The sequence below is a fragment of the Schistocerca piceifrons genome, chromosome 2 (assembly GCF_021461385.2).
Source record: "Schistocerca piceifrons isolate TAMUIC-IGC-003096 chromosome 2, iqSchPice1.1, whole genome shotgun sequence".
Classification (NCBI taxonomy): Eukaryota; Metazoa; Arthropoda; class Insecta; order Orthoptera; family Acrididae; genus Schistocerca; species Schistocerca piceifrons.
Window position 1 is genome coordinate 249,731,434 of NC_060139.1, and position 26,773 is coordinate 249,758,206.

The 26,773-nt window shown below is 40.0% G+C and overlaps 1 protein-coding gene across 1 annotated transcript in view; it reads left to right on the top strand.

The window, feature by feature from the left end:
• Positions 1-26,773, top strand: part of LOC124776259 (integrin beta-PS-like) — a 255,767-nt gene that overhangs the window by 19,745 nt on the left and 209,249 nt on the right. The window contains exon 3 of the mRNA XM_047251151.1: positions 4,938-5,166. Within this exon, the coding sequence (XP_047107107.1) occupies positions 4,938-5,166 (229 nt within the window). The remainder of the gene's footprint in view (positions 1-4,937; positions 5,167-26,773) is intronic.

A 26,773-nucleotide genomic window follows, 5' to 3' on the forward strand; every position in this document is an offset into this window, starting at 1 on the left:
CTATCTGCTCTACCCTATGTACTCTTCTTGTCTTGTTGTGCAGCTGCAGAGTTATCTGTGCAAAGACCTTCCTCTTTCCTGCTACCTCCAGCTTGCATCCTCCCCTACCCCCACCCCATCTTCATCAGCTCAAGCAACTGCTTTCAGTAATAGAGCATCAATAATCAGTCGTGCCATGGCCATGGGAGTGTATGTTTGGATGTCTGTGTGGATGCATGTGTTAATCTGTATCCTTTAGCTAGACAAAGACCTAGTGCTCAAAAACTGGTGTGAACATTGTTTCCTGTTATGTGTGTGTGTGATCCATGCATCAATCTGTTATAGGTGAATGGTTGTCTTCCCTATATTTTACATGTGATTGTAGTTTTCTGTGTCTGGCAACTTCAGATATACATGTAAGGTACCTAAGCCGAAAAACTCATTTATCATGTTAGTTAAGACAGCTTGAACACTATGTACTTATTCCTTCTATACCTAAACTGAATCACCAAGACATGCCAACATACATAAATGAATGATTTTTGTTTATGGCAGCTGTAGAGTCATCAACAGATTAGAAGTAATTTCAGGAGTATCGCAGGGTATTGGAACCCTTGCTATTCATGTTATCTATTAATGATCTGACAGACAACATCGATGGTAATCTCAGACTTTTTGCAGATGATGCTCTCATGTATAATGAAGTATTACTCAGATCTTGATAAGACTTCAAAGTGGTGCAAAGATTATCTACCTGCATTACCTCAAACCCCAGTCATGTGTTACATTCTGTACAACAGCCAGGCACATACTGATTGAACTGTTTGTATGCCCACAACATAGGGGTGATGAGGGGCTGTGGCAAGAAGGGTGCTATTGTGACAGATAGCTGCCAAGGAGCTGACCGGAAATGGTGGGAGTTAAAATAAGCCAGATTTTTACAAAATACTATGGTATAACTGGTGGAGGGTTAAAGAAGGGCACAGAAACATAAAATTATGGCTTCTGTCAACTCACACATATAGCTGGCTGTATCATTTTTGTAATGTGAAGTGGAGAATGGCAGGCTTTGTGTCCATTGACAGGATACTGGGAAAATGCAATAAGTCTTCAAATAAGATTACTTCCAAAATTCTTGCACAACCAGTTGGAGAATACTGTTCAAATGTTTGTCACCAATACCAAATAGGACTAACAAGGAATGTTGACTAATGAGTGAGCATCATAAAAATGCTGAAAACTTGAACTGGGAAATGTTAGAAGATAGACTCCAGTTAGCCTACAAAAGCCTGCCGACAAAGTACCAAGACCCAGAATTAATTGAGAATCTAGGATTATACTGCTACACGCTATGTGCCGTTCCCATAGATCAAACTCGTTACGGGGCTCAAGAGGCTTTTAAGCAGTTATTCTTTCACTTCATTAAAATGCACTTCAGGCAACCATATTTAAAAACAATTATCGCGTACACTCTACTATGACAATTAAGAAAATAAATGTTCAATGACAGCATGGAAAGGGTAGATTGCTACTATCAACATGGAGAGGAGGTGCTGAGTCACAGATAGGTCAAATGAAAAAGATTGCTGAAATATTAAGCTTTGGACAAAGTCGTACTTCTGAAACAGAAAAAACACACACACACACACCACACACATACACGTCCACTGCCTCTGAGTCTTGGACCTCAACTATGACACTGTATGACATGAGCAACAGCCTGCTGGGGTGGGTAGTTTGGAAAATGAGTTGGCATGGAGTGGGGAGAGGGGGGGGGGGGGGGGAGGAGAGAAGCAGAGAAGAGGAAAAGACTAGTATGAGCATTGATGGGTACAAGAGAAGACTGAAGTGGGAGGCGGGAAGAGGATAAGTGAGTGGAGGATGGGGCACAGACTATGAAACAGTCATTAAAGTGAAGCAAATCATGTTGGGCTGCAAGTTCAACAATGGAGTGGTCCAGCTGTTTCATGGCCACATTTTGGTGGTGGCCATTCATGTGGACATACAGCCTGTTAGTTGAATGAAATTTTCACTCTACAGCAGAGTGTGCGCTGATATGAAACTTCTTGGCAGATTAAAATTGTGTGCCGGACTGAGACTCAAACTCGGGACCTTTGACTTTCGCGGGCAAGTGCTCTACCAACTGAGCTACCCAAGCACGACTCACACCCCATCTTCACAGCTTTACTTCTGCCAGTACCTCGTCTCCTACCTTCCAAACTTTACAGAAGCTCTGGCTGTGAGGACGGGGTGTGAGTCGTGCTTGGGTAGCTCAGTTGGTAGAGCACTTGCCCGCGAAAGGCAAAGGTCCTGAGTTGGAGTCCCAGTCTGGCACACAGTTTTAATCTGCCAGGAAGTTTCAAATCAGCGCACACTCCGCTGTAGAGTGAAAATTTCATTCAAGAAACACCCCCAGGCTATGGCTAAGTCATGTCTCTGCAATATCCTTTCTTTCAGGAGTGCTAGTTCTGTGAGGTTTGCTGGAGAGATCCTGTAAAGTTTGGAGGGTAGGAGATGAGGTACTGGCAGAAGTAAGGCTGTGAGGATGGGGCGTGAGTCGTGCTTGGGTAGCTCAGTTGGTAGAGCACTTGCCTGCGAAAGGCAAAGGTCCCGAGTTCGAGTCTCAGTCTGGCACACAGTTTTAATCTGCCAGGAAGTTTCATATCAGCGCACACTCCACTGTATAGTGAAAATTTCATTCTAGAAACATCCCCCAGGCTGTGGCTAGGCCATGTCTCCGCAATATCCTTTCTTTCAGGAGTGCTAGTTCTGCAAGGTTCGCAGGAGAGCTTCTGTAAAGTTTGAAAGGTAGGAGACGAGGTACTGACAGAAGTAAGGCTGTGAGGATGGGGCGTGAGTCGTGCTTGGGTAGCTCAGTTGGTAGAACACTTGCCCGCAAAAGGCAAAGGTCCCGAGTTTGAGTCTCAGTCTGGCACACAGTTTTAATATGCCAGGAAGTTTCATATCAGCGCACGCTTCACTGTATAGTGAAAATTTCATTCTAGAAACATCCCCCAGGCTGTGGCTAAGCCATGTCTCCGCAAATCCTTTCTTTCAGGAGTGCTAGTTCTGCAAGGTTCGCAGGAGAGCTTCTGTAAAGTTTGGGAGGTAGGAGACGAGGCACTGACAGAAGTAAGGCTGTGAGGATGGGGCGTGAGTCGTGCTTGGGTAGCTCAGTTGGTACAGCACTTGCCCGCGAAAGGCAAAGGTCCCGAGTTTGAGTCTCAGTCTGGCACACAGTTTTAATATGCCAGGAAGTTTCATATCAGCGTACACTCCACTGTATAGTGAAAATTTCATTCTAGAAACATCCCCCAGGCTGTGGCTAAGCCATGTCTCCGCAATATCCTTTCTTTCAGGAGTGCTAGTTCTGCAAAGTTCGCAGGAGAGCTTCTGTAAAGTTTGGAAGGTAGGAGACAAGGTACTGACAGAAGTAAGGCTGTGAGGACAGGGCATGAGTTGTGCTTGGGTAGCTCAGTTGGTAGAGCACTTGCCTGTGAAAGGCAAAGGCCCTGAGTTCGAGTCTCGGTCCGGCACACAGTTTTAATCTGACAGGAAGTTTCAGCTTATTAGTTGTAGTTGTCATGCCTATGTAGAAAGCAGCATAGTGGGGGAGGTGTGAGGTTGATTGTAGGGAGGATATGTCTCATTTCAGGGCATGACAAGAGGTACTTGAAACCCAGGCAAATGGTATGATTCAGTTGCTCCGGTCCTGGCTGGTACTGAGTCATGAGAGGAGCACACCTTTGTGACCGAACAGGGGCTATGTGGGTGGTGGTAGATGGCTGGAGAGATTAGGCATTGGAAATATGTTTCTCTACAAGGTTGGGAGGGTAGGTGGTCTGTGGAGGTTTCAGTGAGAACCTTGGCATATTTGAAGTGAAACTGCTCATCACTACAGATTTAACAACCATTGTTGTCTAGGCTATATGGAAAGGACTTCTTGGTGTCAAATGGGTGGCAGCTATCAAATTGCAGGCATTGTTAGTGGTTAGTAGGTATGATATGAATGGAGTTACTTATATAGCCATCCTTAAGGTGGAGGCCAACATCAAGAAAGATGGCTGTTGGGTTGAGGAAGGCCAGGTGAAGTGAATGAAGGAGATGGTGCTGAGGTTCTGGAGGAATGTGGATAGGGTAGGAGATTGTAAGCTTGGAGTCAGTCAGGCATTGGGAAAGGTAATGTTCAATAGTGGCAAGGACTTTTGGGATGTTAGTGTAGAGGCAGGTGGCATTGACAGTAATGAGCAGGGCTCCTTGTGGTAAAGCAGGGGTGACCAACAATTCGGTTCACAGGCTGTGCAACGGCTCGAGGACCATCGCGCTCTGCCTGGCTGGCATGTTTCCACCACTGCCACACCATGCTGTCTGGGCATGAGGAAGGGGAAAATAACAAATGTGCCACAAGCAAGTGCAGCTCACGCAGACACAGCCACCAACTCCAGGACCTTGGGCTAACCCGAATTGCTGGAGTCGACAGTCGTGTGTGTGTGTGTGTGTGTGTGTGTGTGTGTGTGTGTGTTTTACTTATGAAGGCTGTGGTTGAAAGTTTTTATGTGAATGTCTTTTAATTGTGCCTGACATTGTGCTTGACATGTGTTCTTTATGGCAAGTATAATCAGTCTTTTCCTACATTGTTAAAACTTTCATTATTTTATTTAGTGATTTTAAAAATACTTATTTGTGATTTGCTCTTCTGCTGGTTTCTTCATAATTTCTATTCATCATTACATGTAACAATGTCTGTTATAACAATAAAGAACTGCAAAATCTGCAATTTTCATAAATTATACATATCTTTCTAGAAACTTAGCTGTAACAAATTTGTTATGAGTTGTAATTTTTATACTCTCACTGCATAATTTTGCCTTCATTACATGAATTAGTACTGTAGCTATTAAGTATTTAATTTTTGAAATGAAGTACTGTGATTTCTGATTGTTTGTACCTTTCTTTAGGTGAGACACATACAGTTGAATTTCATTATGGTGTTGTGGAAGATTATCCAGTTGATCTGTATTATGTTATGGATCTCTCCATGTCTATGCATAGTCATAAGAAGCGGCTGTCTGAATTAGGAGGTGCCCTGGCAGCAACTATGCAAAATATCACTGAAAACTTTCGAATGGGCTTTGGTAGTTTTGTAGACAAAGTGGAATTACCATTTACAAGCACTGTTGAATCAAGGTATGGCTCCAAAGACTCAAACGTGAATGTAATACCTGTACATATTTGAAATCATTTTATGTGTACAATAAGTGAAGAAGGTGGTATTGAGAGCATATTCGAAGTGATATTTTGGGTACATTCGTATTGTAATACATATTTCCAATAGATTGTTCATGGAAAAGCAACCAATGCCTTACTGCAAAAGTATGTGTTTTATTCTAGAGTCACAATTTATTTATTTTGATGAATGGCTACTGGTTTTGATAAACAGTACCATCTTCAGGATATCCTGTGCCATGCAATTGTCACACTGGCTTCCCAAGTAGCTATGTCAAATACCATTTTACAGTTAATAGTATTCCGAGCAGTGTCAGTTGTATGCTGGGGCTCTCAGCGAGGTTGTATCATACCTTCTCCACATGGTGTCACAGCTCATTGACCAACCATGGCCGTGGTAATCACCCCACATAGGTAATGTGCAATTGTGAAAGGCTGCATTGATAGGCTTTCATATTAAGTGACCGCAAAGGACAATAAACAAACTTGCTGTCATTTGTACGTTATCATACTGTGTGGCACTGTAATCCAATTATTATATTCTGAACCCAATGATGCTGTATGTCTGTAAGTGATGAGACAATATTATGGAAAGAGTAGTTGCTAATTACCATACAGCAGAGATGCTGAGTCGCAGATAGGCACAACAAAAAAGACTGTCACAAAATAAGCTTTTGGCCAACAAGGCCTTTGTCAACAACAGATGACAGACACATGCACATGCGCGCACGTGCCCACACACACACACACACACACACACACACACACACACACACACACACACACACACACACACACGTGGCCATTGCTCCTGGTAGCTCTTTGTGATAGTCTTTTCATTGTGCCTATCTGGACTCAGCATCTACACTATACAGTGAGTAGCAACTATCCTTTTCATAATATTGTTACACTCCATCCTGGATTTTCCATTATAAGCGATGAGACTATTTGAAGTCCATAGTTACTTTGTGCATCAACAAATTTTAAAAAAATAAGTCAAATGCATTTACGTATCATGGTGCTAGGGCCCCTATAATCTTAAAATCAATTATATATCAACCATTCAAAACTTAGTAAACAGTAGGATATATTAAATTAACTACCATTCATTTGCACACAGTCATATTGTATAGGTTATATCATAGGGAGGGGGAAGGAGAGAAGCAGACGAGGGGAGACAAAAAAGAGGAGTGATGTATTGAGATTAGTAACAAAGTCAGTAAATTGTGTATTGAAGGTGTATCCAGTAAGTAACATGATGTGGCACTCTTGTATCCATTTTGTGAAAAGTTCTAGAATTGCTTTTCCCTCAGCTCATTTTGATCATTGAGTACCTTATCTTCTCTTCTCTTCATGTGACTGTAAATTTCCACTTCCTCCAAGATGCTCATAGTGGGCCCTTAGGGCAATATGCGGAATTTCGAGATTATTCCATATGTCTTGTATTGCATGCTTATTTTGAATGAGATGTTTACCAAAAGTAGATTTTTCCTTAGTTGTCTCTATAGAATGTTCCTTGAACCTTGTCAGAAAGTAGTGTCTTGTTTGTCCAATGTAAAAACTATTACACTCTTTACAGGGAATTTGACACACCTACTTGGTAAGCCAGTGTGACAATTACATACCAGAGGATGGCCTGAAGATGATATGTGTGCCAAAACCAGTTGCCTGTCGGCAAAATAAATATATTACAATTATAGACAGAAGTATATACTCTTTTGATATTGTAATACAAGTATAATTAAATTAATTTTTATAATATGTTGGGTTAACTTGACTGAATACTCATAAACACATAATAAAAAAAAAATAACTAAGCTGTCTTGGATCTGAGAATCTGTTACGTTTCATTAGCAGAGAAGTATTGTTTGACAAAGATTACTATTTGTCAATTTGTGATCTGATAACCTACCAGACAGCTGTTGTCTTATTTTTTGAGCTTGTAATATAGATATTATTATGATGACTTTTGACTTCTTTTAACAACTCATGTTGCTGATTATTTGGTTGCATTTTTTCCCAAAATGTCTAAATTGTGATATAGCATTATTGTGTTTTAATGAATGATTGGAGTATTGCTTTCTGTCTACTGGGAGTTATAATGACTTTTGCTGTCCAACATTTATTTTTGTCTATATTACTCTTGTATTCTGTTGGAAACACTATATGAAAATAATGCTGCTAGACATTGTAGAAGCTGTCTCATATGCTATTTACTTCATTTTTGTCGAAGACATTCTCCTACATTTCCACTGATAGCTGAAAATTTAATTCTCTGGGTTTGTCATCACTACACTCTTTCTGTTCAGTTATTTTAGTTGTTCCCCCCCCCCCCCCCCCCTTTTGTCAACATTTCTAGTAATGGACACAGGCTTAGCTTTGTGGCCATTGTAACTCATGTTTATTATGTTACTGTTGTAGTTGAGGTCACACAATCTGCTGCAGATTTACTTTCAGCTGTTATTCTAAATGGAGAGTTAACTGCTGATGTCTGCATTTAAATCTCTACAGATAACCAGTTAATATCTCATTACATATTATTATTAAGCAGCCTTTTAAAATAAGCAGTGAATATTTTCAAGTCTCCAAACATTAAAATCTACCAAATCAACTATAAACAGTTCAAAATCTTTGTCCCTAGCTAAGATTTGATGTTTTCTATTGCTGTAAATTCCAAGTATTCTTCCACAAAAGTAGCTTTTCAGCCCTACTTATTTTTTCTTCTACAATAAGAATTGGTGAGTTTATATCCAGAAATCACAGTTGACATAATCTGTTTTTGTTTATGCACTGTTTGGTTACACATATTTAGTTCACAATTCGCTAATTCAAATTGTACTTATTTTGCAAAGACTGAACGTTGTGATGGTATCTAAACACATTGGAACATTTATTTGTAGATGACATCTTATCATTAATCCTTGTTGTTTCTGATGGACCACTTAGTGTAAAAATGTTTTCTCCTATTTATTTTGGTGCTACAAGTTACCAGAAGATTTTGTAGTTGGTTATATTACATTTTCTTGTCACTGCTACAACTATATTGACATCTATACTCTGAAAACCACTGTAAGTGCATGGCAAAGGAAATATTCAATTTTACCCGTTATTAGGTTTTCTTTCCATTCCAGTCACATATGGAGCAAGAGAAGAGTGATTGTTTAAATGCCTCTGTGCATGCTGTAATTATTCTAAACTTGTCCTCACAATCTCCATGTGAGTGATACGTAGGGTATTCTACATCTACATACAGACTCTGCAAGCTACCATACTGTGTATGGTGGAGGGTACCCAATGCCAATACTGATCATTTCCTTTCCTGTAACATTTGCAAATAGAGCAAAGGAAAAAGACTGTCTATATGCCTCCTTATGAGCCTTAATTTCTCTCATCTTCATAGTCCATACACAAAAAGCATGTTGATGGCAGTAGAATTGTTCTGTAGTTAGCTAATGCCAGTTCTCTAAATTTTCAGAATAGCATTTCTTGAAAAGAACATTACTTTCCCTCCAGGGTCTCCCATTTTAGTCCCTGAAGCATTTCATAACACATGCATGTTGTTTAAACTTACTGGTAACAAATCTAGCAGCCTGCTTCTGAATTACTTTGATGCCTTCCTTTAATCTGTCTTGGTATGGGTCCCAAACATGGAAGCAGTACACAAGAATAGATCACACTAGTGTCCTATACAGGGTGTTACAAAAAGGTACGGCCAGACTTTCAGGAAACATTCCTCACACACAAATAAAGAAAAGATGTTATGTGGACATGTGTCCGGAAACGCTTAATTTCCATGTTAGAGCTCATTTTAGTTTCGTCTGTATGTACTGTACTTCCTCGATTCATCGCCAGTTGGCCCAATTGAAGGAAGGTAATAGTGACTTCATTGCTTGTGTTGACATGCGACTCATTGCCCTACAGTACTAGCATCAAGCACATCAGTACATAGCATCAACAGGTTAGTGTTCATCACAAACGTTGTTTTGTAGTCAGTGCAATGTTTACAAATGTGGAATTGGCAGATGCCCATTTGATTTATGGATTAGCACGGGGCAATAGCCGTGGTGCAGTACGTTTGTATCAAGACAGATTTCCAGAACGAAGGTGTCCTGACAGGAAGACGTTCGAAGCAATTGATTGGTGTCTTAAGGAGCACGGAACATTCCAGCCTATGACTCGCGACTGGGAAACACCTAGAACAACGAGAACACCTGCAATGGATGAGGCAATTCTTCGTGCAGTTGACGATAACCCTAATGTCAGCGTCAGAGAAGTTGCTGTTGTACAAGGTAACATTGACCACGTCACTGTATGGAGAGTGCTACGGGAGAACCAGTTGTTTCCGTACCATGTACAGCGTGTGCACGCACTATCAGCAGCTGATTGGCCTTCATGGTTACACTTCTGTGAATGGTTCATCCAACAATGTGTCAATCCTCATTTCAGTGCAAATTTTCTCTTTACAGATGAGGCTTCATTCCAACGTGATCAGATTGTAAATTATCACAATCAACATGTGTGGGCTGACGAGAATCTGCACCCAATTGTGCAATCACGTCATCAACACAGATTTTCTGTGAATGTTTGGGCAGGCATTGTTGGTGATGTCTTGATTGGGCCCCATGTTCTTCCACCTACGCTCAACGGAGCACATTATCATGATTTTATACGGGATACTCTACCTGTGCTGCTAGAACATGTGCCTTTACAAGTATGACACAACATGTGGCTCATGCACGATGGAGCTCCTGCACATTTCAGTCGAAGTGTTCGTACGCTTCTCAACAACAGATTCGGTGACTGATGGATTGGTAGAGGTGGACCAATTCCATGGCCTCCACGCTCTCCTGACCTCAACCCTCTTGACTTTCATTTATGGGGGCATTTGAAAGCTCTTGTCTACGCAACCCCGGTACCAAATGTAGAGACGCTTTGGGCTCATATTGTGGATGGCTGTGATACAATATGCCATTCTCCAGGGCTGCATCAGTGCATCAGGAATTCCATGCGACGGAGGGTGGATGCATGTATCCTAGCTAATGGAGGACATTTTGAACATTTCCTGTAACAAAGTGTTTTAAGTCACGCTGGTGCATTCTGTTGCTGTGTGTTTCCATTCCATGATTAATGTGATTTGAAGAGAAGTAATAAAATGAGCTCTAACATGGAAAGTAAGTGTTTCCGGACACATGTCCACATAACATATTTTCTTTCTTTGTGTGTGAGGAATGTTTCCTGAAAGTTTGGCCGTACAGATTAACCACACTTTCCCAAAATTCTTTCAATAAATCAAAGTTGACCATTCACCTTCCCCACCACAATCCCCACATGCTCATTCTATTTCATATTACTTTGAAGCATTATGCTCAGTTATTTAAATGCTGTGACTGTGTCAAGTGGGACACTACAAATGCTGTGTCCAAACTTTATGCATATGTTTCTCCTACTCATCTTCATTAACTTATGTTTTTATATATTTAGAGGTAGCTCCCATTCATCACACCAACTACAAATTTTGTCCAAGTCATCTTGTATCCTCCTACAGTCACTCAACTTCGACATCTTCCCATACACCTCAACATCATTGGTAAACAACTGCTGATTGCTGCCTACCCTGTCCACAAGATCATTTATGTGTATAGAAAATAATGACAGTCCTATCACACTCCCCTGGAGCATTCCTGTTGACATCTTGGTCTCTGATGAATGCTTGCCTACAAGGACAACATACTGGGTTCTATTACTTAAGAAACCTTCAAGCTACTCACATATCTGGGAACCTATTCTATATGCTCGTACCTTCATCAACAGCCTGTAGTGTCACACCATGTCGAATGCTTTCCAGAAATACAGAAATGTGGAATCTACCTATTGTTTCATTCATAGTTCGCAGTATATCATGTGAGAAAATGGCAAGCTGAGTTTCACACTAATGTCACTTTCTAAAACAAATCTGATTTGTGGGCATATGCTTCTTGACCTCATTAAAATTTATTATATTCGAACTGAGAATATGTTCAAAGATGCTGTAGATAACCGATTTTATGGATATTGGTCTGTAATTTTTCAGCTCCATTTGTTTAGCCTTCTTATACACAGTAGTGCACTTCTTTCCAGTCACTTGGGACATTGTACTGGGTGAGAGATTCATGATAAATGAAAGTTAAGTAAAGAGCCAGTGCTGTAGAGTAATCATTATAAAACCAAATTGGGATTCCATCCAGACCTGATGGCTTATTTGTTTTCAACTTGTTTCTCTATGCCTGTGATGCTTATTATTATGTCATCCATATGTGAGTCTGTTCAGTGGTCAAACAATGGTATGTTTGTACACTTTTACTTCATGAATGATTTTTTTAAGGTGAAATTTAAAACTCTGGCTTTTGTTTTGCTATCTCCTACTGCTACACCATATTGGTCAACAGGTTACTGGATGGAAGCCTTAGTCCCACTTAGTGATTTTACATGGGACCGAAATTATTTTGGGTTCTTGGCCAGATTTATTGCTAAGGCATGATGGTGTTAGTTGCTGTATGCTTCACTTATAGACCTTTTCACAGAGAGATGTATCTCTACTAACCATTGTCTGTCCTCCTTAGTGTGTTCTCTTTTGAACTGAAAGTGCAACAACCTTTGTTTCCTCATCATTTTCTGAATTTCATTGTTAAACCATGAGGGGTCTTTTCAGTTCTTTAGGCACATAGATCTTCACACCACACTTTACGACCTATTTAAACTTTGCTCATAATTCCTCTGCATCTATCTTATTGGAACTAAGTGATGTCAATTCACTGTCTAGGTGAGACACTAACAACTGCTAACCTGCTCTTTCTAGCAGAAACACCCTCCCAGCTTTCTTGAATGACTTATTAACTTTCACAACCATAGTTGCTAAAATTACACCATGATCACTAATCCACGACTCTGTACTGAAGCTGTCAATAAGTTCTGGCCTGTTTGTAGCTACTAAATCTTAGATATTCCCTTGATTGTGGTCTGCCATACTAGCTGCTCAAGACAATTTTTAGAAACATGTTCACAAGTACTTTGCAAGACTGTCTGTCAATAGCCTCCACAATGAATCTGTGGATGTCCTACTCTGTACTCAGTAGGTTAAAGTTGCCTCCAACTGTACTGCATGATCTGGGTATTTACTCACTACTGACCATAGACTATCTTCGAATGACTCTAGAACTGTCACAATGGATTCGAATGGCCAATGAAAACATCCAAAAATTAACTTGTTTTAAACTATACCTGTTGTTCGCAACAAATAACTTCACTGTCACACTCATCTTTGACCTCAGTAGAGACAGTATTTGTGTCAACTGCAACAAACACTCACTATTCTGTGGCATCTACTCTGTGTTTGCAATAAATGTTCTATGACTCACTAAATATCTCAGAGTTTCCTGCTTCAGTTTTCAGCCAGCTCTCGGTCCCAAGAATAATTTGTAGTCATCATTTAAAGCCAGTTCTTGAAACTTTGCCCATAGGCTTTCTTTGGATAGTTTATGTCTATCTGCCAACTCAGTTTCTTCAGTATCTCTGTGAAACTCTCCCGTGGGTCAGACAAACCTGTGACCGTTTGTGGTGCCCGTCTATGTATAATTCAATATCCCCTGTAAGTCCTATCTGGTATAGAAACCACACACTTGAACAATATTATTGAATGAGTTATATGAGTTATTTGTAAGCAATCACCTTTGTATACTGATTAACAGTAAAATCAGGCTTTTTCCAGATGATGCAGTTATCTGTAATACAGTACTATCTAAAAGAAGCTGCACAAGTATTCAGTTAGATCTTGATAAGATTTCAAAGTGGTGCAGAGATTGACAATTTGCTTTAAATGTTCAGAAATGTAAAATAGTGCACTTCACAAAACAAAAAACATATATCCTGTGACTATAATTTCAACGAGCCACTGTTGGAATTGTCCAACTCGTGCAAATACCTGGGTGTAACACTTTGTAGGTATATGAAATGGAATGATCACATAGTTTCAGTTGTGGCTAAAGCATACTGGGGAAGTGCAATCAATCTACAAAGGAGAATGCTTACAAATTGCTTGTGTTACCATTTCTAGAATATTGTTCAAATGTGTGGGACCCATACCAGATATGAAGAACAGGGGATACTGAACATATACAGAGAAGGGTAGTATGAATGGTCAAGGGTTGTTTAAGCCATGGGAGTGTGTCACAGAGACACTGAAGGCACTGAAGTGGAAGACTCCTGAAGATAGATGTAAATTATCCTGAGAAAGCCTATTAACAAAGTTTCAAGAGCCTCCGTTAAATAATTACTCTAGAAATATATTAAAACTCCCTATGTATCACTCACTTAGGGATCTTGAGGATAAGATTAGAATAATTACTGCACACACAGAAGTCTACCACCTGCTTTACCCACAACTGAGGCTATGTGATCTTCCATTTTATATCCCTTCAAAGTGTTACACCCGGGTATTTATGTGAGTTGGCCAATTCTAACTGTGACACATTGATATAGCATAGGGTACTACATTTTTTCATTTTGTGAAGTGTGCAATTTTACATTTCTGAACATTTAAAATAAGTCACCTAAATTTGCAACACGTTAAAATCTTGACCAGGTGTGTCAGAATATTTATGCTGCTTCTTTCAGACAGTACTTCGTAATAGATAACTGAATCATCTGCAAAAAGTCTGGGGTTACTATTAATATTGTCTGTGAAGTCATTAATACACAACATAAACAGCCAGGATCCCAACACACTTCCTTGGGGCACACAAAAATTTACTTCTATGTTGCTGTGGTCTTCAGTCCAGAAACTGGTTTGATGCAGCTCTCCATGTTACTCTATCCTGTGCAAGCTTCTTCATATCCTATTACCTACTGCAACCTACATCCTTCTGAATCTGTTTAGTGTATTCATCTCTTGGTCTCCCTCTATGATTTTTACCCCCCACGCTGTCCTCCAATACTAAACTGGTGATCCCTTGATGCCTCAGAATATGTCCTACCAACCGATCCCTTCTTCTAGTCAAGTTGTGCCACAAATTTCTCTTCTCCCCAATTCTGTTCAATACCTCCTTGTTAGTTATGTGATCTACCCATCTAATCTTCAGCATTCTTCTGTAGCACCACATTTTGAAAGCTTCTATTCTCTTCTTGTCTAAACTATTTATTGTCCATGTTTCACTTCCATAGATGGCTACACTCCATATGAATACTTTCATATGTAACTTGTTAACAAATACTGTCAGAAATGACTTCCTGACACTTAAATCTATACTCGATGTTAACAAATTTCTCTTCTTCAGAAACGCTTTCCTTGCCATTGCCAGTCTACATTTTATATCCTCTCTACTTTGATCATCATCAGTTATTTTGCTCCCCAAATAGCAAAACTCAGTTACTACTTTAAGTGTCTCATTTTCTAATCTAATTCCCTCAGCATCACCCGATTTAATTCGACTACATTCCATTATCCTCATTTTGCTTTTGTTGATGTTCATCTTATATCCTTCTTGCAAGACACAAGCTGCTCTTCCAGGTCCTTTGCTGTCTCTGACAGAATTACAATTCATCGGCAAACCTCAAAGTTTTTATTTCTTCTCAATGGATTTTAATTCCTACTCTGAATTTTTCTTTTGTTTCTTTTACTGCTTGCTCAATATACAGATTGAATGACCCATCAGGGATAGGCTACAATCCTGTCTCACTCCCTCCCAAACCACTGCTTCCCTTTCATGCCCCTCGATTATTATAACTGCCATCTGGTTTCTGTACAAATTGTAAATAACCTTTTGCTCCCTATATTTTACCCCTGTCACCTTCAGAATTTGAAAGAGAATATTCCAGTCAACATTGTCAAAAGCTTTCTCTAAGCGCTAGATGCTATTAACATCTAAGATAAGTTGTAGGGTCAGTATTGCTTCACGTGTTCCAACATTTCTACGGAATTCAAACTGATCTTCCCCGAGGTCGGCTTCTACCAATTTTTCCATTCATCTGTAAACAATTCGCGTTAGTATTTTGCAGCCGTGACTTATTAAACTGATAGTTCGGTAATTTTCACATCTGTCAACACCTGCTTTCTTTGGGATTGGAATTATTACATTCTTCTTGAAGTTTGAAAGTATTTTGCCTGTCTCATACATCTTGCTGACCAGATGGTAGAGTTTTGTCAGGACTGGCTCTCCCAAGGCCGTCAGTAGTTCCAATGGAATGTTGTCTACTCCCAGGACCTTGTTTTGACTTCAGTCTTTCAGTGCTCTGTCAAACTCTTCACACAGTATCATATCTCCCATTTTATCTTCATTTACATCCTCTTCCATTTCCATAATATTGTCCTCAAGAACCTCGCCCTTGTATAGACTCTCTATATACTCCTTCTACCTTTCTGCTTTCCCTTCTTTGCTTAAAACTGGGTTTCCATGTGAGCTCTTGATATTCATGCAAGTGGTTCTCTTCTCTCCAAAGGTCTCTTTAATTTTCCTGTAGGCCATTTTTCACTTCCTGTTGATCTCATTTTTGAGATGTTTGTATTCCTTTTTGCCTGCTTCATTTACTGCATTTTTATATTTACTTCTTTCATCCATTAAATTAAATATCTCTGTTACCCAAGGATTTCTATTAGCCCTCATCTTTTTACCTACTTGATCCTCTGCTGCCTTCACTATTTCATCTCTCAAAGCTACCCATTCTTCTTCTACTGTATTTCATTCACCTATTCTTGTCAATTGTTCCCTAATGCTCTCCCTGAAACTCTCTACGAACTCTGGTTCTTTCAGTTTATCCAGGTCCCATCTCCTTCTACCAGTTTTTCCATTCATCTGTAAAGAATTCACGTTAGTATTTTGCAGCTGTGACTAATTAAACTGATAGTTTGGTAATTTTCACATCTTGCAGTTCCTTCAGTTTTTTGCACCTTTTCGAAGTTTCTTCAGTTTTAATCTACAGTTCATAACCAAAGAGTCCACATCTGCCCCTGGAAAGGTCTTACAATTTAAAACCTGGTTCCTAAATCTCTGTCTTATCATTATATAATCTTTCTGAAACCTTCCAGTACCTCCAGGCTTCTTCAATGTATACAACCTTCTGTCATGATTCTTGAATCAAATGTTAGCTATGATTAAGTTATGCTCTGCGCAAAATTCTACCAGGTGGCTTCCTCTTTCATTCCTTACCCCCATTCTATATTCGCCTACTACGTTTCCTTCTCTTCCTTTTCCTACTATTGAATTCCAGTCACCCATGACTATTAAATTTTCATCTCCCTTCACTATTTTTATAATATCTTTTATATCATCATACATTTCATCAATCTCTTCATCATCTGCTATCTGTTGGCATATAAGCTTGTACTACTGTGGTAGGCATGGACTTCATATCTATCTTGGCCACAATAATGTGTTCACTATGCTGTTTGTAGTAGCTTACCCGCATTCCTATTTTTTATTCATTATTAAACCTATTCCTGCATTACCCCTATTTGATTTTGTATTTATAACCCTATATTCACCTGACCAGAAGTTTTGTCCCTCCTGCCACTGAATTTCACTAATTCCTACTATATCTAACTTTAACCTATCCATTTCCCTTTTTAAATTTTCTAACCCAGCTGTCCGATTAAAGGATCTGACATTCCATGTTCCGACCCGTAGAACGCCAGTTTTCTTTCTCCTGATAACAACGTCCTCCTGAGTAGCCCTACCTGTAGATCCAAATGGGGGACTATTTTACCTCTGGAATATTTTACCCAAGAGGACGCCATCATCAGTTAACCATACAGTAAAGCTGCATGCCCTCGGGAAAAATGACAGCTGTAGTTTCCCCTTGCTTTCAGCCATTCGCAGTACCAGCACAGCAAGGCTGTTTTGATTCATGTTACAAGCCCAGATCAGTCAATCATCCAGGCTGATGCCCCTGCAACTACTGAAAAGGCTGCTGCCCCTTTTCGGGGACCACATGTTTGCCTGGTCTCTCAACAGATATCCCTCCGTTGTGGTTGCACCTACGGTATGGTTATCTGTATCACTGAGGTATGCAAGCCTCCCCACCAATGGCAAGGTCCATGGTTCATGGGGGTGTTACTTCTACATCTGACAATAACTCTCCATCCAAGATAACATACTGCACCCCCTATCAGAAAAAAAAATCCTCAATCCAGTCACAAATTTCACTTGATACCCCATATAAGAGAACATTTGAATATAAGAAAACATGTTACGTTGCAGGCGGGCACAATTAAAAGACACTTACACAAAGTTTTCGTCCAGAGCATTCATCAGAAAAAGAAAAACACACATGAGCTATTCTGATAAGAAAGCACACCTCACACACACATGACCGCTAACTCCTGCAGCTCAGGCCAGAATGGTCTCGACAAGGTCTTGATAGACAGACACTATCCCCCAGCCCTAGTCAGCAAACAGATCTCCTTTGCCATTTCCCCAACCCTCCCAACATCCCCAAGAACCAGTGACAAAGGAGTGTCCCTTCATCAACCTGGTACCACCCCAGACTGCAACAGCGGAACCACATCCTTTGACAGGGCTTCGATTACATTTTGTCGTGGCCTAAAATGAGGGACATCCTACCCACGAACCTTCCCACCCCTCCTAAAGTGGTGTTCCATCACCCACCCAACCTCCAGAGCATCCTAGTCCATCCATAAGGCACTCCCAGTCCCGACCCCTTGCCACAATGTTCATATCTGTGTGGAAGCCACAGCTCCAAGACTTGCCCAATCCACCCATCTAGCACAACCTATTCCAGTCCTGTCACAGGTTTATCCTACCCCATCAGGGGCCAGGCCATCTGTGAAAGCAGTCACACTATTTACCAGCACTGTTGTAATCATTGCAGAGCTTTTTATGTTGATATGACTAAGAACCAGCTGTCCACCAGGATGAACAGTCACTGCTAAACTAGCTAGATCATTCTGTGGCACAACATGCAGCTGAGTATAACATGCTCAGTTTCAATGGCTTTTTCACTACCCAAGCCATCTGGATCCTCCCCTCCATCACCAGCTTTTCTGAACTGTGCAGATGGGTGTTACCCTTGCTCACATTCTCCCCTCCCATAACTATCCTGACCTCAACCTACAGTAACATACTATACCTGCACCCTCCAGCCGGTAGTCTCCACCCACTCTGTCCTATCGCCTCCTCCCCATTCTCATCTCTCATCCTCTTTGTTTGTCACCCTCTGCTAATGTGCCTGCCCATCTTTCCCTGCTCCTTCTTTCTTCACTCTGTTTTCCCCACCTCCCTGCCCCACAACCTCTGACACTGTGCCTGTTGGCATTCTGGTTCCTACACACTACTACACCAGAGTGTGCTCCTCTCTCCTTCCATCCATACACTGCTATCACTTCCCCTTCCCCATCCCCTCCAGACTGCTGTTTCCATCCCATATGATAGTTTTATTTATTTATTTATCCATCTGTAGACAATATACATTGTAAGGATGTCATCAGTGAATGTACAAATTATGGTATGAAGTCTAAATATTTTCTTAACACATGCCATTTACATTGTTTAATAAGCATAGGTATTTTGACATAGAACTAACATACATAAATACAAAGCCCTGCATACATATAACATAAATGAAAAAAGATAATTTATATTGTTTAAGTAAGTATACTAGGTCTGTTGATATGCAACTAGCAGACGTAATACATAGGTATAAATACATATTAAATGAATGAAAAAAAAAATGATGTCAGGTATAACTTATGTTACATGTTCCCAACAATTCTTTGGTTTTCATTTAAGATATTCATCCAAAATGTAGAAACAATGCTCTTGCAAAAACAGTTTTACAGTTTTTTTAAAAGAATACATACTGCTAATTTCTTATATATTCTGTGGCAGTTTGTTATAGATGATCATGCCTCAATAATCAAGACTGTTCTGAGCTTTCAGCTTATTTTTGTATCTAAATGGAGACAATGATTCAACCTTGTGCTATGATCATGAATAATGTTATTCAAGCTATAATTTTCAAGATTTTTTCTGATATACATTATGGTCTGAAAAATAAACTCACAAGGGTCAGTTAGAATGCCCAGGTTTTTAAATAATTATTTGAAATGAGCCCATTTATTTAATTTTGTCACTATTCTTATGCTCTCTTTTGTAATCTGAAAACAGTTTGCATAAGAGAGCTGTTGCAATCTGCTCCAAGCTGCCAGAGTTGGTGGTCATGTGTGCATGAGGTGTGCTTGCTAGTGTGAACGAATAGTGTGTGTTTCTCTGTTTCTGATAAAGGCCATGGCTGAAAGTGTTGTGTAAGGATCTTCTAATTGTGCCTGTCTGCAACTTAACATGTCATCTTTACACTAAGTAGCAGTCTATCTTTTCGTACATTGTTGATATTCCTACTGGGAGTTACCATCGTTTGATTTTGCTGAATGTTTTTTCTTCCATTCTACAACCCTGTGGTGTTTCCCTTTGTTACTATTCTCTATAGCATTACCTTTCTCAGTGTCCATTCTTTGTCTTCTTTCCTGTGGTTATTCACCACCTTCTGAACTGCATCTACTTCTGAGCCACATTATATCAATGATCGTACACACACAGTGCAGGCTTCGTGACCTTGCAGACTGTTGATGCAGTATCTGGTACTCCAGATCCTTTCTTCTGATAGTTATAATTATATTCATTCCTATGTATGACACTTCATCCATCATCCTTACGGACTTTAGTATTATATTTTCCACACCCGTCTGTGCCACACGAACTTGTGAGCCTCACCCAAACCCATCGCCCTCCTCCCCTTTACTCTTATCACAACACACACATACTGCCATACATCATCTGATCCTTTTCTTCCACATTTCTATAGGTTTTTAATGTATTTTTACATGGTTTTATGATTTTACATGTTTTTATGTATTTGTGAATATTTTTATGTATCTGTGTGTATTCTTGCATATCTGTGCACTCCTCTCTTCCCCCATCCGTACACTGCTATCTCTTTCCCTTCCCTGCTCACTCTAGACTGCTGCTTCCATCCCACATGATGCTGCATTCTGGCCAGAGCTGCCGAAGTTGGTGGTCATATGTGCATGAGGTGTGCTTGCTTGTGGGAATGAATGGTTTGTGTTTCTCTTTTTCTTTTCAAGGCTATGGACAAAAGAGTTGTGTAAGTGTCTTTTAATTGTGCCTGTCTGCAACTTAACATGGCATCTTTACAGTAAGTAACAATCTACTTTTTCTTACATTGTTAAAGTTCCTACCTAGAGTTCCCATTATTTGCTTATGACAATAAGCACAGATGTGCAATATTCGACACAGAAGGCATTCATGTGATTATTTTGACTAATTTTTGTGTTTTCATTTCTTTGCTAAGACTGTTTGGATGATGGCCATGCCTAGTACGAAATCTTTATGGAACACCACTGATATATTCTTAGAATCGTATGTCAATACATATGTGCTATAATGGAACCAAGTCCTTCAGATTGAATATCGGGTGATGCTGAGGGAATTAGATTAGGAAATGAGACACTTAAAGTAGTAAAGGAGTTTTGTTATTTGAGGAGCAAAATAACTGATGATGGTTGAAGTAGAGAGGATATAAAATGTAAACTGGCAATGGCAAAGAAACCATTTTTGAAGAAGAGAAATTTGTTAACATCGAGTATAGATTTAAGTGTAAGGAAGTCATTTCTGACAGTATTTGTTAACAATTTACATATGAAAGTATTCATATGGAGTGTAACCATCTATGGAAGTGAAACATGGATGATAAATAGTTTAGACAAGAAGAGAATAGAAGCTTTCGAAATGTGGTGCTACAGAAGAATGCTGAAGATTAGATGGGTAGATCACATAACCAATGAGGAGGTGTTGAATAGGATTGGGGAGAAGAGGAGTTCGTGGCACAACTTGACAAGAAGAAGGGACCGGTTGGTAGGACATGTTCTGAGGCATCAAGGGATCACCAGTTTAATATTGGAGGACAGCGTGGAGGGTAAAAATCATAGAGGGATACCAAGAGATGAATACACTAAGCAGATTCAGAAGGATGTAGGCTGCAGTACGTACTGGGAGATGAAGGAGCTTGCACAGGATAGAGTAGCATGGAGAGCTCCATCAAACCAGTCTCAGGACTGAAGACCACACACTGTTCAGTGTGTCTGGAGTAATTGTGGCTACAACTGCTTCAGACCTTTTTCTTAAGTTGTTTAGGTCAGCTGGTAGTGAAGGCACATATGTATGATCCTAAAGGACCTAAGGTAAAAACGACATGGCATTAGGTCAGGTGAAAAGGCCATGCAAAATGATCTCTATTATCCAGTTCCTTGTGGCCAATCCAGTGGTCAGACACAATGTTGTTTAACCAATCCCATACTGAGATAGGCTAGTGAGGTCACTGCCATTAAAGTTGTTCTTCCAATTGAGGAAAGAGCATCAAGATAAGAAACATAAATTACAAAAATCGAACAGTGGAAACTCCAGGTAAGAAAATCAACAGTGTAAGGAAAGACAGATTGCTACTTACGGTAAAAAATACACATTAAGTTGCAGACAGGCACAATTAAAAGACACTCGCATAAAGCTTTCAGCCACAGCCTCTCATCAGTAAAAGAGCGACAGCCGCCCCCCCCCCTTCCCCCCACACACACACACACACCACCCACACACCCACCCACACACACACACACACACACACACACACACACACACACACACACACACACACCTCATGCAAACATGACCACCAACTCCAGCATCTCGGGCCAGAATGCAGCATCACGGGGGGTGCAAGCAGCAATCTGGAGGGGATGGAGAAGCTGAAGGGGTAGTAGTGCACAGGTGCGGAGAAAGACGAACACTGTCTGGTAGAGTGTGCAGGGACTAGACTACCAACAGTCGCAGCATCAGGAGGTCATGTGGCAGGGAGGTGAGGAAAAAAAGGAGAAAAAGAGGAGAGGAGCAGGGAAAGATGTGTGGATGCATTGGGAGAGGGACGCAAATAAACAGGGTGGGAGATGAGAATCATCTCCTCCTCTTTCTCAGCTCCCCTAAATTGAATATTTTTTTTGTGGCACATCCTGGTGAAAAGTTTCATCCCCTCCCAATTATCATCTCCCATCCTATTGATTTGCAACCCCCCTGCGAACACATCCACCCATCTTTCCTTGCTTGTCTCCTTTTTTGCTCTTTTTTTTCTCCATCTCCTTGCTCCACAACCTCCTGATGCTGTGCCTGTTCACAGTTTGGTCTCTGCATACTCCACGAAACAGTATTCATCTCTCTCACCACCCATACACTACTTCGCCTTCCCTTCCCTGCCCCCTCCAGATTGCTTCTTGTATCCCATGTGATGTTGCATTTCAGCCCAAGATGCTGGAGTTGGCAGTCATGTGTTCATGAGGTGTGCTTGCTTGTGTGTGTGTGAATGGTGTTTGTCTCTCTCTTTTACTGATGAAGGCTATGGATGAAAGCTTTATGTGAGTGTCCTTTAATTATGACTGCCTACTACTTGATGTGTCTTCTATATGGGAAGTAGCAATCTGTCTTTTTCCTACATTGTTGAAACACCAGTTATAGTCGCTTCACTGAAAAAAAAAAGGCCTGAAAAGTTTTCACCAGGATGTGGCCCAAAAAACATTGAATTTTCGTGATTCTCGTTGCAGATGTACCATCTCATGGGGATTTGCTGATGCCCAGATGTGCACATTATGTGTGTTCATGTTTCTACTTCCCTGAAATGTTGATTCATCACTGAAGGCAACACAATTTTTTTAAAAAAAAAAAAAAAAAAAAAAAAAAAAAAAAAAAAAAAAAAAAAAAAAACACACACACACACACACACACACACCGTTTGAGCTGGTCTTTCGTGTAATGTATTGTTCATAATTCCAAGTTGAATGTAACAAATGGTAGAAAATCTTAAAACCCTGATATTCATTTTGAAACACTCGCCTGCCGGTGTGGTCGGGCGGTTCTAGGCACTTCAGTCTGGAACCGCACTACCGCTACGGTCGCAGGTTCGAATCCTGCCTCGGGCATGGATGTTTGTGATGTCCTTAGGTTAGTTAGGTTTAAGTGGTTCTAAGTTCTAGGGGACTGATGACCTCAGATGTTAAGTCCCATAGTGCTCAGAGCCATTAGAACCATTTGAATTTTTGAAACACTCACTATTTGTGATTAATAAGAAGAGTGAATTTAGGATGACATGTTCAATTCACAACTATGTTACTAAAAATAAAAATAACCTCACTATAGACTGCCTTCGCCTATGTAACTTTTATAATACTGTCAGTCATGGTTAAAGCAAGTTGTAGAATTTGGTTTGTTGGTAGAGTACTGGGGAAACACAATCAGTCCACAAAGGAGATTGCTTACAAATAAATTGTGTGACCTAGTCTAGAATATCGCTCAAGTGTGTGGTACCCATACCAAATAGGACGAACAGGGGATATTGATCGTATACAGAGAAGGGGAGCATGAATGTTCACAGGTTTTTCTGATGCATGGGAGAGTGTCACAGTGATGCTGAAGAAACTGAACTGGCAGACTCTTGAAGATAGAAACTACCCCGAGAAAGTCTACTAACAATGTTTAAAGACCCAGCTTTAAGTGATGGTTCTAGGAATATACTAGAACTCCCTATGTATTGCTCATATACGAATTGTGAGGACAAGATTAGAATAACTGCACCGTGCATAGAGACATTGAAAAATCACATATCATATGTTAATGGAACAGAAAGAAACCCTATTAACTGGTACAATGGAGCATACACTCTGCCATGCACTTCACAGTGTTTTGCAGTAAATAGATGTATTTGTAGATATAGATATGAAACAGGCCTTGAATTTTTCAGTGTTTAGACAGCCAACAGTGGTCTCTGTTAAGTTATGTAAATGTTTTGTTTGAAGTAACAGATAATAGTAGAAACTGAGCATTATAAGAAGATGAGCATTGGTTTCTTCAATGTGGATGTTTTACTCCTAACATGCTTAAATATATAGGAAGAAATTTGTAAGTAATTTCCATAATTCTCAATATGAGCAGATTGGTACTACTTTTAATTTTTTACTAGTACATGTTACAGAAGTAGTGTGCAGTGTTTGCTTTGGCCTATTAGTATATAATTTCAGTCATTCCACATACCTGAAGGTTCTTGCAAGTTCTCCTTCATGAAGGAATTTACAAAGCATGAGATGTGAATGAGTGACAAATTTAAATTAATGGTTAAACCATCCCTTTTAGATAGTTCTTTCCATTTACTCAGTGAATTTACCTCAAATAGTGAAACTAGATGAAAGGAATTTCATATGTTAATGGTTAAACGTTTTAGTAATTCTAAAAATGTGTACTTTTGTAAATATGATAAGATCTAAAGAAATTCCTCCTCCCCATCCACAGGCAAGAGAATTAAAAGTCAAGTGTTAACAGATGAAGTATTTGCAACAACGTGCCAGAATCTGAAGCACTCCTAAAATATAGTTAAGCTCACATAATACAGAAAGCTGGTCTGAACTTGAAGTTGATAGCAGTGAGATTTTGGAAGAAATTTAAGCATATGTGGAAAGAATGGGCTAATGAGAAATGGAGGTAGTGTATTTGTTACAGAAGACAAGAAACTCAAATTTACTGAGGTACAACTTGAAGCTACACGTGGGATTGTTAGGGTAAGGCTTAGTATCAGGGGTGAGCATAAAAATGTAATTGCATTCTTCCATCAAGACCAAACTCACCTCCTGACGTCACCAAAAACTGTGGAGAAATTCTCAGTTCAACTGTACATAAATTCCCCATTTGTACTTGAGTCACTGGAGAAGACTTTAATCACCCTACAGTTAATTGGATGGTTACAGTTTTGGTAATTGTGGGCCTGACAAGACACCCCAAACTACAAAGAACATATGGTTTGGAATTTCTACCGACTTTTGTCTGTCTTTATTTGTGCATTCTCTTTTGAACTGAGAGTGCAACAGCCTTTGCTTCCTCAGCATTTTTTGAATTTTGTAGTTAAACGATGGTGGGTCTTTCCCATCCTTAACCCACCAACTCCATACATACTTCTCCAGAGCATGATTTACAACCCTTTTAAAACTTTGCCCATAATTCCTCTATGTACATCATACTGGAACTAAATGAAGTCTATTCATTGTGTAAGTAGAATGCTAGCATCTGCTTACCTGGTATTCCTAGCAGAAATACTTGCCTAGCTTTCTTGATTGAGTAATTAACTTTAGTAACCATAGCCATTATGATGACATCATGGCCACCAGTACCTCCACTGATGCTGTCAGTAAGTTCAGGCCTGTTTGTACAAGATTTGGAACTTAAATAGTGGTAACTATTTATTCACAACCAATACAAAAGAGTTACATGTATGCACCTTTTACTGTCCTTCAAAGTAGTTACCAGCGTTGTGTAGAACCTGTTGCCAGCAATGTGGAAGGCATAGTATACCATTAGCATAGCCTGTTCTGTTGATGATGTGAATGGAGCAGTTTACTGCCTGTCAAGTGTCTGGAACAGTTCTGAAGCGAATGCCACGAAGTGGTTCCTTCATCTTTGGAATCAAATCAAATTCACCATCACGTGCAACCAGCTTTGCAAAAGAAGCGGCGACACTTTCTGCGCAACCCACTCGACATTTTACTTGACAATGCTCGACCGCATACAGCGCAAGCTGTGACTGCTCTGTTTGGTTGCTGGAACTGGGAAGTACTGTACCATCCACCATATTTCCTGGACTTAAGTCCTTGTGTCTGTTCCAGAGATTCGACAGGCAGTAGACCACTCCATTCACACCATCAACTGAACAGGCTCTGCTAACGATATACTACACCTTCCACATTGATGGCAACGGGTTCTATACGACGCTGGTGACTACTTTGAATTACAGTAACAGGTGCAAACATGTAACTATTTTGTATTGGTTGTGAATAAATAGTTGCCACTATTTAAGTTCCAACCCTCATAGCTACAAGGTCTAAAATATTTCCATTGTGTGTGGGCTGTCGAACTAGTTACTCAAGACAATTTTCAGAAAGCAGTTCAGAACTACTTTGCAAAACTGTTTGTCTGTACCCATTGCAGTGAATCCATATACATCCTATTCTGTACTCAGTAAGTTAAAGCTGCCTCCAATAAGTTGCATGATCTGGGTACTTCCTCACTACTGACAACAGACTTTCTTTGAATGACTCCAAAACTGTCACAGCAGAGGGAGGTGTCCAGTAAAAATATTCAAATAATTCACCTAATCCTGTTATATGCAACTTTACCCACAAATTGAACCTCAATAGAGACAACATTTTTGTCAAATTCAATGAACACTCCCCCTTCTATGGTGCCTAATCTGTCCTTTTCATGTATTTTCCATTTATTGCTGAATATCTCAGTGCTTTCTACTTTTGGTTTTGATTGGTTCTCAGTTCCAAGACTTTGAGTGCAAGAAATTTCCTGGGGTGCAGTAAATTTGGGGAATTTGTTACAAATTCTTTGACAATTTACAGATCAAATTTTAACAGTCAAAGTGTCCTTACTCTGCATACAGTCTCATTTTGCTATCTGCATTTCATTTTGTGAGTGTT